The 17,749-nt window shown below is 43.6% G+C and overlaps 1 protein-coding gene and 1 long non-coding RNA gene across 2 annotated transcripts in view; both read left to right on the forward strand.

Moving 5' to 3' along the window:
• Positions 1-209: 209 nt before the first annotated feature.
• The window catches only part of SYT6 (synaptotagmin 6), a 50,567-nt gene continuing 33,027 nt past the window's right edge, over positions 210-17,749 (forward strand). The window contains exon 1 of the mRNA XM_080568978.1: positions 210-769. Within this exon, the coding sequence (XP_080425104.1) occupies positions 616-769 (154 nt within the window). The 5' untranslated portion in view covers positions 210-615. The remainder of the gene's footprint in view (positions 770-17,749) is intronic.
• On the forward strand, positions 8,121-14,012 carry LOC308183219. Its single transcript, XR_013942345.1, has 2 exons — positions 8,121-8,999; positions 9,090-14,012. It is a non-coding gene; the product is annotated as an uncharacterized lncRNA (long non-coding RNA).

Raw genomic sequence — 17,749 nt, forward strand, 5'->3', positions numbered from 1 at the left:
GAGCTACTCTGCTCCAGAGGCTGCAAGAAATCATTCTGCTGAATATAATTGTAATTGCCTGTTATACATTTTCTTCTTTTCTCATGCCTGTCAAATGCTCTGTTTGTGCAGTGTTCATGGGAGCACTTGTTTCTCTGGTCTGACGATGTGCTGTTCTCAGAGCATTCACTCTTTTGTAAAATTGCTCTGGGGCTGGGATTTGAAAATCTGCCTCTGGAGAACTGAGAAAAAGGGAGGCCAGCAATGGCAGGGTTAAAAGGAATTATCTGGGCTGCAGCTTTAAAAACGTAGTATGGAGGGTATGAAACTGAATTTAGTAGGAGGTTCTTTGTCTGGAACACGCCTTGGCAGTAAACAGATATCTGATCTCAGAGGCAATAGGACTGTCAGGAGCACGGCAGGGCTGCAGCGAGCTGAGATTTCTGGAGTCTGACCCAAGGCTCGCTGGTCTGAATGCTGAGGAGGGTTTGTAGAGCTGGAGATGCGCAGGGTGTCCCTTGAGGTGCTGCCATGCCAAAGGGTGGGACTGGTGTGATTAAAAATAAGCAAACCTTCTTCTCTTAGCTTGACTTTCTTAGACAGCCAGGGGGGACAGCAGATGATGCAGTCTGGGAGATGAGCGGCACCAGGGATGACAGCCGCTGTCAGAAGGCAGTTCACATTGTCAGCGGGCTATGCCGGAAGAAAAGCCTGCCTAGCCTGGACCTGGATGTTTGCAGGGAATTCCTCCTTCTGCCTTCAGACCAGAGCCTGAGTATCTCCGAGCCAGGTATAGTACTCTGGTCCTGTGTGCTTGAGCAATGCTTGTGACAGCCAAAGGCAGGAGGACTCCTGCAAAGGGTGGGAAATGTTTGCAAGCTCATTGTTGGAACCTGGGGCGAAATGGTCTCAGCACACATATCTGTGTCATTCTTTTCCTTTACATGTTCCACAGCTGAGCTTTTGGTGCAAGTACTACTTAACCTGTTGATGTGAACCAGCGTAACCTGGTGGGGATAGCTGTACTGAGAAGACAGACAGGGGAAGTTCTGGCGGAGAGATAGTTAATGATATAAAGTTCTGTGAAAGTTTCTCATTTTATTAAAAACCTAGACTCCTGTCCTATATAAAGCAAAAAGTAATAAAAAGCCTATTTAAGAAACAGATGACAGGAACCAACTGTTGTTATCCCAGCTTAAGGAAAGCAAGGATTTGCATGGACTTTTTTTTATTTTTAATCAAATAAGGAATCTTAATGTACTTTCATGTATTTCTTTTAGTGGCCCTAAGAATCACCTGAAGGGTGTCCTCATCAGCTTGTAGAGCTAGGGAGACACACCGGCATTTCAGCAATGGACTAAGAGCAAGTATAGGGCTCTAAAAGTAAAGAGGCATTTCTTTATTGGAATGTGGTTAATTCTCTGTACGCTTCTGATCACAGCTTCTTGTTCCTGAGAGGTCTGCTCCTGCCTGTAACTTAAAGACATTTGCAGAGGCAACTTACATCCCAGGGTCACACTCTGAGGAGCAAAAACCAACCAAACAAAATGCATTTTAGCATTATTGATATCATCCTCTAAGTTGTTTGTGTATTGGATCATTTGCGCAGAGCGCTTATTTATTTATTTATTTGTTCATTTGTTTATTTATTTACTTTTGTAAGTAGCTGACACTTATTTTAAGGTTTCTGTAGATAATAATCTACTAACCCGACCTGATTTCACGGCATAAGTTTTCAGAAACTTTTCATCTCCCCACCTGAGGACACCTGTGCAGAGCCCAGGTGTAGCACTGCAGCCCATCAGTTCCTGCCCAAGGCTCGTTGTGTCACCTCGCTTCAGTTCCTTCCTGCCACCATCTCACGCGCCAGGACATGTCTGGCACCAGGACACACTGACAGCTCTCTGCTTTCTCTGGGGTTCTGCCATCTGTTTGCTTGTAGCGCTGCTTCCTCTACTGTTTTGCCAGTATGTTAGGCCTAACACCTTCATTTCACGTTCCGCTCCTCCTGTAACTTGTCATCTTAAAATGCCTTTGCTTTATATCTGCTTCTTCTGGAGGCCTCTTATGTCTGCTGGTACTACGCTTGTGTTGCATCCAGTGAAGCTGTTTTCTCTATTGCAAATAACTTTCTGCATTGTTACCTAATTTTTTACCTTGGTACCCAAATTAATGTTTTCTTGACTGAATGCAGCAGGAATACCTGTACTGCTGTTGCTCTGCCTACACTGATAAGACAGACAGGGGCCTGCAATTGTTTACGCAGCCTCTTAAGCATCTCATTAGTCTATTTTCAGGTCACAATCACATCATCATATCCCTTTAACAGCTCCAAACATTTGTCTGCTCTGATCTCTGGTTTAAGTACCAGCCTCTATCCCAGTGCTCTGTGCAAGCTATACTGGGCTGGCTGACTGCTCTGGGTGCATTAACAGCTACCACTACTGTCTCTGCTCTGCATGACTGGGCCCATTTTTATGTCTATACAGCACTGAGGACACTATTTATGCCCAATAGGTACTAATATTTCTGAGATGCCTAGATTAAAAACTGCTCCAGCAAGGGAAACACATCTATTTGCACTAAGCGTTAACTAATGTTGTTGACTGTGGTGGTAAGATAACCTTTCCCATTAGCGTCTGTATGTGTATCTAATGATCTGCATTTGTGCTTCGTCCCTTTCCCACTGAAGGCTTATGTTAAGCAAATTTACTATCAGCCACCTGGACTCCTATGTTCAGATCTGGTGAGCTCTTATGCATAAAGATGTGCAAATAAAAACTGATGTTGTGCAAAGATGAGCAGTGATAAGACTTTGAGATAAGGTGCCATATCAATCCCAACAGGAAAGTCAGAGGAGGAGCAGTGCAGCACAAGTGCTGGATCCTGCTGAGGTGTTCCCAGTGTTGGACTGCACAACCTTGGTAACCTGGGTGCAGTGTTTTCTGGTGTAAAATTGACCCTCTCTGTCATCGTTGTGTTAATTCAAGGACTCTTCTGTCAGTTTGTTACCTCCTGGATAAATCTATTAGCTGGTGGATAAATCAGCTCAGGTTGGCAACTGTCCCCATGAAGCTTGCGTTGCTGGCGAGCAGGCAGATGAAAGCACTAATGCTCCCTGATCAGGGAGACAGGGCTGCTTCTGCACAGCTGTTTGCCATTAGACCCTGCAAGGTGATTTGCTTTTTTGATATCTTTCAAGTATTGAGAGAGAGCATTATCTTCTGGGAATGCTGTGGAGTTGCAAAGAAACTAACTGAGTATCAGTAGCCTTCTTGAACTGTATCTGACTGCGGATAAGAACTGTGAATACAAAAATATTATGTAATGTTTTATGTGAGAATATGTTGAAATGTGCAACTCTGGTTTTATGCAGTGATAGTTCTGTTGAAAGCATTTTGAATTGGATCCGAAAAGTGATAGCGTGTATAAAGTAGATGCTTCCCTACTCTCTGTAGTTCAGGTTATGTAATAGCTGATTCCCCTGCTTAGTCAATAACAGAAATATAGCTGCAGCATTTCTCTAGCGTGCCGTATGGTATTGTATACCAACAAAGGAGCATTGCAGGCTGCTGCTGGCTAGTAATCCAGTAGCTAAGTATGTCAGAAAAATCAGGTATTTGGATGAGGAAGGTACTGGTAATGATGCACCAGTGGCATGCGAGGGTGAGTGTTTGCCTGCAGTTTGGCCAGTGGCAGTGCCAGGAATAGAACTGATCTCCTGGCTGTGGGCCCTGAGATTGAGCAAGAGGCATCATCCTTTTGTTGTGCTTATCTAAAATCCCCCCTGTAGCTCATCCCATCTGATAGCTCTCTTCCCTGCCAGTCCTCAGCTGTTGTGCAGTGATGCTGTGAGTGTGACTAGCACACAGGCATAAGCTGTAGGCAGCGGAGATGTCTGTGATCTAGAGACAACATTTACCACTGCGGTGATGTGCCTTAAATAAATGGATACATCGGTTCTCTGCCCTGGAGCTGCAGCGAGTGCTCTAGGTTTGCAGAGCTCACCGAGACCATTCGTGGAAAAGCCCCTTTGAAGGGTGAAGTACTTGGACAGCCCTGCAGGGGAACCCATGCTCCAGACCCCAGGGCAGTGCTGTGCTGGGCACGGTGGGCTACTGCATGTGGCCTGATGCCCCTGCCTGTAGGAGAGGAGCTGCTTGCTGATTCCAGGGGCTTTGGGGAGCAGGGTGCCAAATCCCACTCTCCAGGGCCCACTGGGAGCACTTGTGACAGCACATGCGCTCTGCTGACTGCTTGCATCTGGGGTTGCTCCCAAGGGATGGAGCCCATGGCCTCTCCTGCAAGCAGCCCTGCTCCAGCCTGCCAGTTACCCTGGGCAGTGGGCATGGCATCACTCCTTGCCATCTCTTGCCACCGTGAACGGTGCTATGGGCTCATCTGCATGGTCAGGCTGCCACTGAATTTGGGCTGAATCACGGTACTAGTTCACTCCCAGTGTTTGCTGGAACCAGATCCTGCTCCCCACGTGTGCGTGGTGCTGGGTCTGGCTGCGGACAGAGGCTGCCCACCCATGCTGGGAGGTCGTACCAGGCAAGGGACAGCACACAAGGCGGGAGCTTGAGTACACAGAGGGTTTTAAAAACAACATGATCATTCTGAAGTGAACATGCAGAGCTGGTGGAACGTGACTGGAGTCTGTGACTTGTGATGCTTACTGACTTTAAAGGAGGGAGTGTGGGTGTGATGTGGAAAGGAATTTACACCAGGACCTGAGCACATCCTGCACCCTGTTTTCTTTTGTTTGTTCGTTTATTTGTTTGTTTTCCCTCATTGTATCCATTTGTCAAAAGCTTCAATGTCCTGTACAAGTATAGGCTACACTATGTAGGTGCTGTGCAGATGTGTTGCAGTCTTTACCCGGAGAGTCGCTGTGGGGTTGTGTGCACAGCCCCTGCTGATGTCAGCACAGTGTGTGTGTACCCTCCTCAAACCCTTCCTTATGCATTGATTCCTCTCAGCAAAATGCCCTAGTGCTTTCCTAGCACAGGGTACTAGAGATGAAGCTAGAGGAAGAAAAAGGACAACTGGGGAAAATGCAAAAACAGAAGAGTCTTTAAGATAACATTTCCCAGCACACTTTGTCAGCTGTCCTTCTGAGCTCTAATCCTGCAATAATTCAGTGCATATTTAGTGTTTTGCCCTTTGTGTGGACTGTTCTTTTTAAACTTCATGATGCAGACAGTACACCTTGTACAGCCATGAATACCCTCCTGGCACTTTACAAATACTATTAAAATGTTGAACCCACATGTACATAAATGTTCCTGCTGCAGGCAGAAAAAGGGCTGAATTTTTGTGCAATACAGGGTTTTTCATTGCAGGAATGCTGATGGCAAATGAACATTTTTATATGGAGAAATTGCTTCTGAAGTATTTTTCTTGGAAAAAATTATCTCTTGATAGGATGCTTTGACTAATGGGAAAATTGATGGCATGTCCATTCACTGATGTGGGATGCCTATGGCTACTAGCTATAAAATATGGGCGATTTTTGAATTTACTTATTGGCTGTAATAACACACTTCTCTGAATCACTGTTAAAGTGTATTTTAAGTAAATATGGTGCCATAACAGTGAACATGTTTGAAGCCACCCAGGCAAAACTAATATTAATCACTGAAGCTTATGTTTCCAGAGGCCAAGCATGCGAGTAGAAGCACCTACAGGCAAAGATCTTTCTTATCACAGAGTAATGCACTTGCAAAATTGATTTTGCTTTCCTCTGTGAGTGCCTGGTCCACCAGCAGAAATGGAAACAGCAAGAGCTACATGCAGCAGATTTGCTCTTTAGCTCAAGTAAAACAGCTTTGTGCTCTGATCCTGAAGGTGTCAGGTTCAAACCTTGCTACCAGTGGGAGGTTTACAACTGTATTAAAATAAGGTCAAAACCAGCAGCAAAATTATAGGAAAAATGATTATATAGCCAGTCTATGAATATATGTTTATGTATAGTGTGTATATTTATGACTTTCCAGCTGGCTCTGTCTATGCGCTGCGATGGTCCTGATAAATAAAATGCACCTATAGAGCTGTGTGGAGTGTGTGTGTTTAGGAGCTTTGTAAGAACATCTCTGCATAGCTGCAGGTTTGAATCTGCTTAATTGCTGTTGGTTGATTCATTCTTGAAGCAGTACAGGGAGGCTGATTATGTTTATAGGTTTTTTTGCGGACCTCAGAGCCTATTCCTGTGCAGCTGCAGTAGCCTCATGCATAGTCAGGGATCAGAATCTAAAACTCCATAGAAACAGGCAGCCAGATTGCTGCTGGTGTTAATTGTGTGTGTGAGCAGGCTGAGGACAGTGACCACAGACTGAGCTGAAGAACAGATACCTCTCTGGTAAGTCCACATTTCTGAAGTTACTTTATTATTTTTTTCCCCTTTTTCATAATGTGGAGCCTCTTTTCCTTAGCAAAGATTTGCTACAGAGGTTTCTGTCTTTGCCATTGAAACATTTTCTTTTGCTTTCAGTGTTTTCCCTGTTTCACCAAGACCAAACATGTGCTTTTAGCTAGTTCAAATCAGGGCATATTCTTACTCTGATCTTCTCCACTGTTTTGCAGGATGATTCTGAGAAGCTGGTATTTTTATGTTTGCAGGTGTTTGTTGCTTGACATCTTTGCTTTGCAGAAGTCGTAACAGTGCAATGTGTACAGCCTGCTGCATATACCATGTATTCACTTACATTCACATGGTTTCACATGTGCTCATTCATTGTTCAGAGGCAAAACTAGAACCACACCTGGATCTCAGTTTTGATATATTTTTTCATTAAAGTATAGTTTCAGCTACCCTTGTTTTTCTTACCTGTTTCTTATTCTTACTGTTCACATTTCTAGGTATGCTCATATTCTTCTTTAGGACCCCATGTTTCCATCTCATGTTGGTTAAGCAGCTTTTTCTAGCTTTAATATTTGTTATTTCTTATTCAGAGGTGATAATATATGTTTTTCTTCCTCTCTGTATAATGTAGAAAGGGGAAGCTTGTCTGTAACAGCCCTTATTGTTTCACTCCAGTAGACTCACTAATATAACAGTCACTTATGATGGCAGTTGTTTGAGAAAGATGTGATTTGTCTCTCTGCCATGCATTGTCTTTAATTATACTTGTGCACAGCAAAATGGCATCCTAGAAGGACAGAGGAGGGATATTTGGAGTGACTGTACATTAAATTTTCTATGGGGAAAAAAAAAAGTTATCCTGAAGGGTGTCTTGTGCATAGTGAAACTGCAGATAATAATTAAGGCCGCTTATATTTTAGTTCAGTTTGTTATGCTGTAGCAGGGTAGTGTTTGACAACATCACAGGAAAATATGTAACAAAGACTAAAGGCAGGATGCCAGAAGCTCGGTTCATAGAAGCCCTTTCAAAGACATCAAAACATCATACACTTCCAGAGTATTTGGTTCCATTGGATAATAATTGCCCAGAAATTCTAGCACACTGGTATCTTTGGTAATATAAGTATTACTCTGATTTTCTATGCATGTTTGTAACTGCTGCAAAGAAATGCATGTACACTTGTAACAATACAGCATTAGATAAGTACAGCAAGCACCTCTTTAAACGTATTCTTTCCACATGCACTACTTTATCTTTTGGATGTCTGCGCGTATTTGCTCAGAGATATCTGAGCTCAGTTCTGAATCTGCTCTCTGGTCAAAATGATCATGCTAAAAGGATTTTATGGCGCATGGCATGGAATGACATGAGTCGTTGGAAAAGGGAAAAAGAAGCTCAGAATCCATTTAAAAAATCTGAGGGATCAGGCAGTCCAGCCTGCATGGTGACTGCCGTGTGGTACATTTTAGGGGTTAAAGATCGCTGTCTTTGTTACAAGCTAATGGAAGCAGCAGCAGCAGCTAATGACAGGAGCAGAGCCATTCAGGGAGGAAGTTCCCTGATCATTCAGCACAGCCAAGAGTCAGCTCCTCTGCCTCTTGAACAAAGCAGTGCTGCTTCCATCATTGCTGCATTATGAGCGGGGCAGCACGGGGTCTCTGCACGGAGCAGCTGGTCCCAAGCAGGGAGGTGACTGGGGGATCCTCTTGGCTGCTCGGTGTCCTGCAGACACTGTTCCAAACAGGTCAGTGCTCTTCTGCCACGCAGACCACGCTGACTGTCATCTGCCAGGTGTTAGCAGCAGTGACAAGTTGAGAGAGGGGGAACGAGGGAAGACATAGGCTTACATGCTCATGGTGGGTCTAGATGGATTTAACTGGCAACCTGACCTCTTGGGAACATGCATCTGTATATTTGCCAGGCTTTCCAGCACATGTGGCCAGGGGAGTTTGCATGAGTCCTGCATCTCCTGCTCTGAAGAGGTTTACTATGGGATGGCTCCAGGTAATTAAAGCTCTTCCAGGTGTGTTCAGGTAGTTGAGGAGCACCTTTGCTCTGGAGGGGCTCTATGTCCCTGGGGGAAGTGGCAGTGGTCACAGTGCTGAAGCAAAGCCTCCAGACAGCTTTCCAGGCTACCTTGTCCCAGGCTTAGGGTCAGGAGTGCTTTGTGAGCCATAGATCTCTGCTTCTTCTGATGCTCGGGCTGTGTCCCCCTGCGTGGCCCCAGGTCCTGCTGGAGGGTCTGTGCTGCACTGGTGATCAGTGTTTGCTCCCTGCTGGGCAGGATTCATGTTCTGAGGCTGCAGAGTGGGATGAAGGAGACCCTGATTTTCTTTCTGATCACACTTTTGTTGAGATGTTTCAGGACAGCCTGGCTTTGTGTTTTTTCTTTTTTAAATCAAAATGGAGTCAGAGCACGCCTGCTGCTGTGAGCCTGGGCAATGAGCACAGCCGTCCCCAGCCTCTCTGATGTTACCTCACAACAGCTGTGGCTTTGGCCAAGGCTATGAAGAGTAATTCTAATGTCCAGGGTCTTCGGTCACTTATGGGAGAGAGAGTGATAGTGAAAACCTTTTGCTAGTTTTGTTCACATTACGTCTTGAAATGAAGCCATATTTCTGCATCTCAGAAGGGTCCATAAGATGGTATTTTGCTGTCTGCTTAGCTCTGCTGGGCTTCATGAGGTCTGGACAAAGATGTGCCCCATATTGAACAGCCTCCCTGGCACTCCCATGCTCAGCTTAGGTCCTCTGTAGAGAGGTCACATCATGGGGGGAGGATGACACTCAAGGTTGGACATGTAACCTCAGCCCAGGGGATCACGTGTGTGTTCAGCACTACTGAGTCATTTACAGATGTTGCTACAGCATATTGTGATAAAATGTCATGGGATTAGTACACAGCTATGTACTATAATTATATGCAGTGTGGCTTATAATAGTTCATTAGATTGTCATCAGTTAGGCATAAAGCAATGACAACTGTTACTATCTCATTTATAATACCCTAGAGAACAGCTGATTAAGACACAAAACGACCAAAATCACTGGGGAATGTTTCCTTCGGTTTGGAACATTTTTTTTTTCTATTTTTTGTCACTTTTGATAATAGAAATGAACATTGCTGACATCTCAAAGTTCCCCTTCTGGTTGCACATGCCAACAAAAGTTTGAGAAACAAGCATGCCTTTGATGCAGTCTGGAGAGAAAGTCTGAATCACTTGTGAGTAAGCAACCAGAGAATACCTTTCCTCAGCAGAAAGCAAGGAGGAGGGGAGAAGAGTGGAGGCTTGTGAAGGTTTTGCAAGTTGAGCCTGTGTGGTTGAATGGTTCGATAGTCCCTTTTGTATAAAACAGCCAGACTCCTGGTGCAGCTGGGGAGAGTATGCAGCACGCCTGTGCCGTGCTGGTTCCTCTGGAAGGGATGCTCTTGAGGTCTGCAGTGACTGCATAGGCTGACATTGCTGGTGAGCTCAGGTCGTACTGGACTTCATGACAGGTCACACTGTGCTCTGTCTCCAGCAGATACTTCTGGTCAAGCTAGCCCTCTGCAGGGTGTGAGAAATCCTGTGGGAGAGGAGCCCAAACAAATATCTTCTGTTTCAGCTAGAATCCCTTGCAATAATCACACAAAAACCAATGCTATGCTGGCATTCGTGGCTGTGTCTCTCCCAGTACAGGCAATCAGAACCAAGTGGCATAATGTGGTGTAAACATATGGAAAAGCTGGAGCTGTGCCCAAACCAGGGAGGGTGCTGAGAACATTGCAGATTTGTGTCCCTGCCCTTTCAGCATAAAAGCAGGGACAGAGCTTCCTTGCTTTGCTGAGCTGTTTTCATTCAGAGTTTACGGGTTTGTTTCTTTGGTCTTGTGGCAGTTCCTCCAAGAAGTGCCCAGGGGTGTGACAGAGGAGGTGGTTGGCTCTGCTCCTGTATTGTCCCCTTGCCGATGTCCTTGCTGACTTGGAGTGTGGGGGATAAGGAGCCTTCTTGCTGGGGCAGGCACTCCGACAGTCTCCATATGGTTTGGCTGAAGTCTCATCTTAAAGTCACTGTTCCCTTATCTCCTGGGGCATCCATGCTGCAGCATCCAAATTTTCCTTTTGTTCTTGAGCAGAGTTTATTGAACATTTGTCAGCTGGTAAGAGTTACTTATCTGAAGTGATGAAAGTGCTTCGGCAGACTCCTCTCTGCTGAAGTGTCCATATTCTCATTATTTTGGGTATTTAGGAAGGGATGCCACTTGGAACCTGTCCGCTTTTCTTGCTATTACTGCATATTTAGGCTTTCTCCTTATTTTTTTTTTAAATCTCCATATTTTAAAACTGCAGACTGACTGAAATAAAACACTGTATTTTTGTATTTTTAACCAAGTCCCAAAACTGGAAAAAAAAAAAAAAAGCACCGAAAAAGCACCGTAAACCTCTGCAAATGTGGAAAGCGTGGATCTGTAGAGAGAGTGTGTAGAGAGAGTGTAGAGAGTATCTGACCACATAACATGGCCTCATATTCATTCTGGGTTAGAGAATGACTAGAACTTCATTCCATGTGCAAATGCATTATTCAAATGTTTTTTGCTTAATTATAATTGGAACTGGAATTTATAAAATTTGGGGACTTGCAAGCACTGTCACTAATAAGCTGATATCTTAATTCTGGGACAACAATATAGATAACTGCTAAAGCTGCTAACAGAACAAATCTTTGCAAGAAGTTTTCTCACTGTTCTAGTTGTTCTCCCAGATACAGAACCACATCTCCTAAAGAATTATGGTAGATGTTTAGAAAAAAAAAGGCACTGTTTAATGAAGAAAGTTTTGTCTGGACTGGAATTATGAGGTTGTTCTCTGTACTTGGACTTAGTTGCTTGAAACGCTGGTTCCCTCCAAGTTTGCCTTTTCAAACAGGTTGTCTTCATACTTAACATGCAATAATGAGATGTTTTGAATTTTATGATCTTATATAATTACTCTCAAAATAGCTTCTGATTCATCCTTGCCTTTGAAGCCTATAGTTTGCATTCCAATAAGCTCTTGTATGGCAGGAACCTTGTGGTAGCAGCAAATTAATTTTTAAGAAGTTTTCTCTATCTGACTGAAACTTTGGCATAGCTAGTTAGAGCCTTCCTGTTTCTGTTTTCCTACAACCCAATAGGTAGCTGGGACATGCAGAGAAGGCGAGGAGGCTCTATCTGAGTTCCCGTGGAGACCATAATCGCAGGTGGAAACTGGTGAAAGCCGATAGAGCTAGACCTAGTGTCCAAGAACTGGGGAAGCACATGAACAGATTAAATGTCCTTTCAGCTGCCTGCAGGAGGAAGGTTAGGTCTGCAGAGCTTCAAAGGAGGCATTTCAAAGTATCTTTCAATGGTTCCTCTCATGACATCTGCAACATTCATCTCAGGAAGCTCTCTGCCCCTCTGCTGGTTTGAGAGGGAAGAAATTTACTATTAAACGTACAGTGAATTTTATATGAATAAAATTTTCATATTAAATGATCTCAAAAGTCTTCTTGCTTTCATGTTATTTTCAATTGTGCTGTCTTTGGATTTACCTGTGATTGACTTAGAGTAACAAAACAAGATTTAGCCATGGTCTGCAACAAACAGCAGCAGAAAGCACTGCTTACTTTCACCTAGCAAAACTTTGTGAAGAGTACTCGAGGCTTGGGAATGTATATGGTGTATTAAAGACCTTCCATCCATTCTGTGGGTCTTAGCAATCAACTCTCCTGAAGAGCGCAGGAGCCTCTCAGGGGCTCTGTGGGTATTTCATAACACTGTGCTGCATTGGAGAGACAAGAGGACTAACCAGTGAATCTTTATGTTTATTGTCGAGAGACAAGAACACCCTGATTTCTTTTGTTCTGTATTGGTCACAGTGCCAAATATTTGTATTACTTCATGGCCCTTCCCCACATATTCTAAGGATGTTGCACTTTTCTTCAGGCAGGGCAGTGCTCTCTGTCTCTCTCTAGGGAAACCTGATAAGCAGCCAAGCTCCTGTTAGTTTCAGCAGGGTGCTAGTAGATGCAGATAGAGCAGTAGGTGACACCTGACTCTTGTTGCTGTTGCTCAGATTTGTCCCAGGATAGAAACAGTTTGGAGGGCCTAAGAAAGCAACTTCTAAGCTGTGAATCTGCAGGTGATGCTTCCAGTGCCCAGCACTCTCCGGGTGCTGCTGTCTGACTTGCTGCTAATAGGGCTGCTTTGCATCCCTTACTGCTGCTCGCAGCATGAGATAGCGCCTGAAGGACAAGAGAAGCTCTGCTCGTTCCATAATTGTTTTCTGAGCCAGTTCTTTAAAATCTGCTGAGAACTCAATGAAATATTTTCCCATCAATAATGACCACACCTTTGTCCTTTGTGATCTCGTTTAAGCAGGACTCCCTGCTGCAGTGCTTCACAACACATCTAGCTCCTCTGCTGTTAGGCTACCTGTGAAAAGCAAATTGATGGCAGTTAGACTTTGAAGTGGCAGCTGTTAATGACTTCTCTAGTTCAAGAACATTTCAGGACATTCTCCTATAGCTCAAAGCTGCCTAGAGAACATAGCCAGTAAATCAAGAAGAGGTGTTACCAAAGTTTCAGATGACAACCAAATGTCAGTGAGTGGACCTGAAAATGTGACAACGAAGACATCAGATAGAGCACTGGCATGTCGGACACTCTCCCAACAGAGACAATTAGTGAGCAGGTTTGCGATGACTGCCTCTCACGAACGTTTTCTGCAGACCCCAGTGCATGCTTAGCTGTGGGCTCTGTTAAAAAGAGCTGCTTGCTGCTGCAAGAACTGGAGCTGTGCTAGGTGACAGGAACAGCCTGGTCTTTATTATTTGCTCTGTCACCATTCCCACGCCTGTGGCATGCTTGCGGAGGGGATAAGGAGCTCTCTGAGAGCTAGACATTGCTGCACTGCAGCTCATTTCACTCATCAAATCCACTGATTTGAAGCATTTTACAGTTCATAAGACAGCCAGTTTCCATCTCAAAATCCCTGTTACAAAGTGCTCTACTTGCTGCTTTACTCCGTGGTGTCTTCTGGGTTTCGTTCTGAACTGTATTCCCAAAGGGGTTGTTCCCTTACTCTGTTGCAATTCTTGTTTTGTCTTTGGCTCTGCTTCTGCTAGATGCTGTGTAGCTGTGCTGGTTTAACATTCGGTTTCTGTTCCATCCATTCCCTGTTCCTTTGAAGCTCTGTAAAGCTTCAAAGCTGAGCAGCATTGTTGAATAAACATGTCCATAGCTAGGATTTAATGTAAACCTCTTCCTTCTCTCCTGCTATTGTCCTATGCGCCCATCTAGCCAACCCCCCCCTCGGCCAGGTGTCTGAGATTCACCACAGTTTTTCATGCCCAATTTCCAGGCCTCAGCTAATCAGACTTACATTGCTCATGCTTCTCAATGGCAAGAAAATCAGATCAGCAATTGGTGGTGCCTCATGTGGTCTGTTGTAGCCCCAGAGCTTCCTGTCTTCTCTAGCAATAACTCTCATACTAATCCGTCATTTGAACGCATGATTTCTAACAAAGCCCTACAGAAATAGAACAATATATGCTCAAAAGCACTGTTGCAATAGAAAAATGTAGCAGAAATGGACACAGAAGCCTGGAAATACCTCCTCACATGGTGTAAGTAATGGCTGATATATTATACTGGAAAACCAGGCATGCAGTTAGCAAAAGAAAGGTTAAGGCACAACACTGTCACCCCCTACCTCCAGGCTTTGTCATGGTCCTGTAACTGCTCCTCCAGGCAGCATTTGCTGTGGCAAGAAATTAAATGCTCCAAGTCATAGTTTGGAATAGCTGAGAGCTGGGTTTTGTTTAATTGTTTTTCAGCTGAAAGAAACTTTGTGAGAAACAAACCAGTCAGAGCTCTCCCTGACGCTGAGATTTTCCATTGGCCATTCGAAAGCTTACCAGTAAGAAATGCTTGCAGTAAAGAAGTCCATTTCCTCTTGGAAAGATAAGGTCTGAGGCTTTGTCAGGGTCTGTGCATGGCAAAGGAGCTGTGGGACCAAAACTGTGATGACAGTGTTGCCAGGACCCAAACTCAGTAGAAAGCTGAGCTCTTCTAGCATGAGCCTGGCTCCACTCTGGGCCTCAGCCCAGAATATTTATTTTTTTCAGTCCCCTTGAACTTTTGCTCATGGTATTCAAGCTTTGTTTAGATCCAACGGTTAGCTGGAGTGATTAATAGCTGCTGGAGTGGTGAGAGAGCCATCAAAGGTATTTTGTTTCCTGTACGGGGAGTGGGTAGAAGGAAAGCTAAATTACATCTCCTAAGATATTAAATATAACTCTTCACATTAAACTCAGAGCTATCTGTGGATCTCTTTAATGATAGTGCAAACTACTTCAGAGTAATACAAGTCAATGTTGCCACAATTAGACCAGTATTGTCTTGCAGTTAATAGACTGTTGTAATCATGGCTTTGTCATATTATTAATCATTTTCTGTTTGGACTTTACTAATTATCCCCTTTGGTAACTCAGCTGGGGTAGTATGAAGTCATCAGCAACATAAAGTTGATTCATGGTTCCACCATATTCTCTTAATTAGTTCCCATCCAAGATGAAACAAAACACATAGTTTTTACTGACGAGTTGCTTTCAGAGTGCACTAATATGAGGGGCAAGAGGAGGGGGCTGGACTAAGTGAGAAAGGATCCCCCTTTCTTAAATTTGCTTTTAGCTTCAAATTTTGAAATTAATAAGCTGTCTCTTCAACCTGCCATGGGTTATCTCATCTTTTATTTGAAAGACATAAGGAATGCAGTAAAAAGTAGTGACCTTCTCAGAAGTTTTGTAATTTTGAGTTATCTCATGGACTTTGTTTGAAAACTCAGGAGCAAGGTTTTTGGATATTACAAAGAGAGTAAAACACAGAACAAGTCAAGGTAAAAGAGAAGTGAAATCATTCTGTGGTAAAGTTTATAGGTTTCAGCATAGGAGAGGGACAGTCTTGGGCCACACAGCTCCTGAGCATCACCTAGCCAGCCTCTCACATCCCTCACCCCTTTCTCCATACACACCTGCTCCTGCTGCAAGAAAATAAAAGTGTACTGTTGGTTTTGTAACAAGTTGGTCTAAGCTGTTTTGTGCTGTCTCTGAAGACTTTGATTCATTGCTTTCCTTATGCCAGGCTGCAGATGTGGGAGACCAGGGTCTCAATTGACTCAGTTTTCATGTTTAACCCTACCTTCCACTGCATAAGTGGTGATAAATGATCATTTAGCATTAGCCTCCCAGGTATTGTTTCCTTTCTCCTGTAAGAGAAACCATTCTCCTGACTCAACAAAGGAAAGCTGAGAAAAGTACGTGATCAGCGTGGGCCTTTCTGTGGATGTGCTTGCATATGTCCTGGCAGCAAATGGCTTACTGGTTTAGAAGGCTCTATTTCTCTGTATAAAAAATGCCATTTAACATAGATGGGATGGGCTCTTCAGCAGCAGCCTCTTCTAATCACATCCTTCAATTCAGCATTGAACTGTTTTGATGAGGAATTTGTGGCACAATTAATGCATCACTTGATCTTGCCCAAAAGGAGCCTTTTCCAAGTTATCCTGGTATGGAAAAACTTTTGGTGAAGGTCTCTGCTTTATAGTGAAGGTCCAGGGCTGCTGGTTGATGATCACTTCTGGGGCACTGCTGTAAGATGCAATAGTACTTTGTCTCTGTAGGTATTCAGTCAAATTCTCAGTTCTTCTCAAAGTCCAGGTACACACAGAAATATACAGGGTCACAAATTCACAATTTCTCTTTTGCTTTATGTACCATGCTTAACCGCTACCTCAAGAAGACCTTTGTGAGTAAGACAACTCCTGAAGGAGTTGTTTGTGTGTCACCAGGTAAGTAATAACTCAGTGCCTTCTCCTAAGCATATCAGCTCATGCAGGCAAATGTTCATGCCCGTGTCTTTCCTGCTGCTTGTTCCTCCTCCCTGCCTCGTTAGTCATACGAGAGATATGTCACTAATGCTTTGTAGCAATGCCTGAAAAAAGCCAAAAGGAGCTTCCAAATGAAGGTTTCTCTGGAAAGTGGCTCCTGCTCCCAGTGGGGGACCAAGACTGGAAAACAGCCATGTTAATTTGTACTTGCCACTGCCTCCTTTTAAGGTTTATCTTTTCAGTTACGAGTTGTAATAAAATCCATCTTTCAACATGGCAATTTCTCCTATGTCTCTCACAAGGATCTGGGTTAAAATGAAGTAACAGCAGCCAAGTTAGGTAAGAACACAGGGAGGAACGGCTAAAGCCGTGATGCAGTTGTACAGTCCTGCTTACCTGATAACAAACCAACAAATATTTTACTGTTTTTGTTTCGTTTTATTTTGTTTTGGTTTAGAGGAGAATAGAATGGAAACATAGTTCTTGTATTTTTCTTTAGATGGGACATTTCTCAGCAGCAACAAATTTCATCTGCCCCTTGCAGAGCATGGCAATGCAGCCAGTCTCGGGGAGGCTGCTGTGTGGAAAAGCAAGGGCTGAGCAATTCCTGTGCTGCTCTATGTTAAACAAAGCCCTTTCTCATTGTTGCCAAATCCAGATACATCCCTCTTTACCCCTCTGCTCGGGTAACCTCATCTCTGAAAGTTGCATGCAGGGAGATAATATAAATAAACAAGCTAGTCTTTGGACTGAAATGTCCTTTCGGTCTTTGGAGAAGTCTTTGGGAAAAACAAGCCTTACCTCCGCTTGATGCAGGAATATCCAAGCAACCTCAGGCCCTAAGGCATTTTCTGTTAGATATGGGATTGTCTTCTTTTTGCAGTTGTAAAAATTGTAATATTGTAATTAGTAATAATTGTAAATTAGAGGACATCTAAGGCATAACATTTTGAATACTGGGTATTTTTTAAAGTAAATGATATTTTCACATTCACGAGAGAAAGCTCATTAACTCAATTAAGGTCAATTCTGTCCAACTGATATGTAAGTCTAATAAGTCAGGAAAAGGTCTTGGGGAAATTCAGTGTCGTCTTCAGACAAACCAATATTCTTCCCAGGCAGATGCTTAAAAAATGTCAGTAAAATCTTGATTCCTTCCACTTGTGTTTTATGTGAGCTGTCAACGGAAAGAGTAGGATGTCTTGCATAAAAATTACTGTGAATCCTGTCAAATACATTATGAATGCCGGCTCAGCAGGAAGTGACATGGACTAAGATCTTTCTCAAGCTGGCAACAGGTTTTTCAGAAGGGATAAGTGATTATTTTGGATGTTTTCCATTAATGAGTCTCATGTGCCAGCAGATTCACGCATACTATATAACTCCTTGGAGTGGACAGAAGTATCTTTAGAGGAACTTTTCTGCCACATGACTTCCAGCAGTAATAGATTCTGCATTGCCACTATTTCCTTTGTAACAACTTGCACAGTAAATTTAAATAACTGGGAAGAATGCAT

This window comes from Anser brachyrhynchus, assembly GCF_964034855.1.
Source record: "Anser brachyrhynchus genome assembly, chromosome: 27".
In the NCBI taxonomy this organism is placed as follows: Eukaryota; Metazoa; Chordata; class Aves; order Anseriformes; family Anatidae; genus Anser; species Anser brachyrhynchus.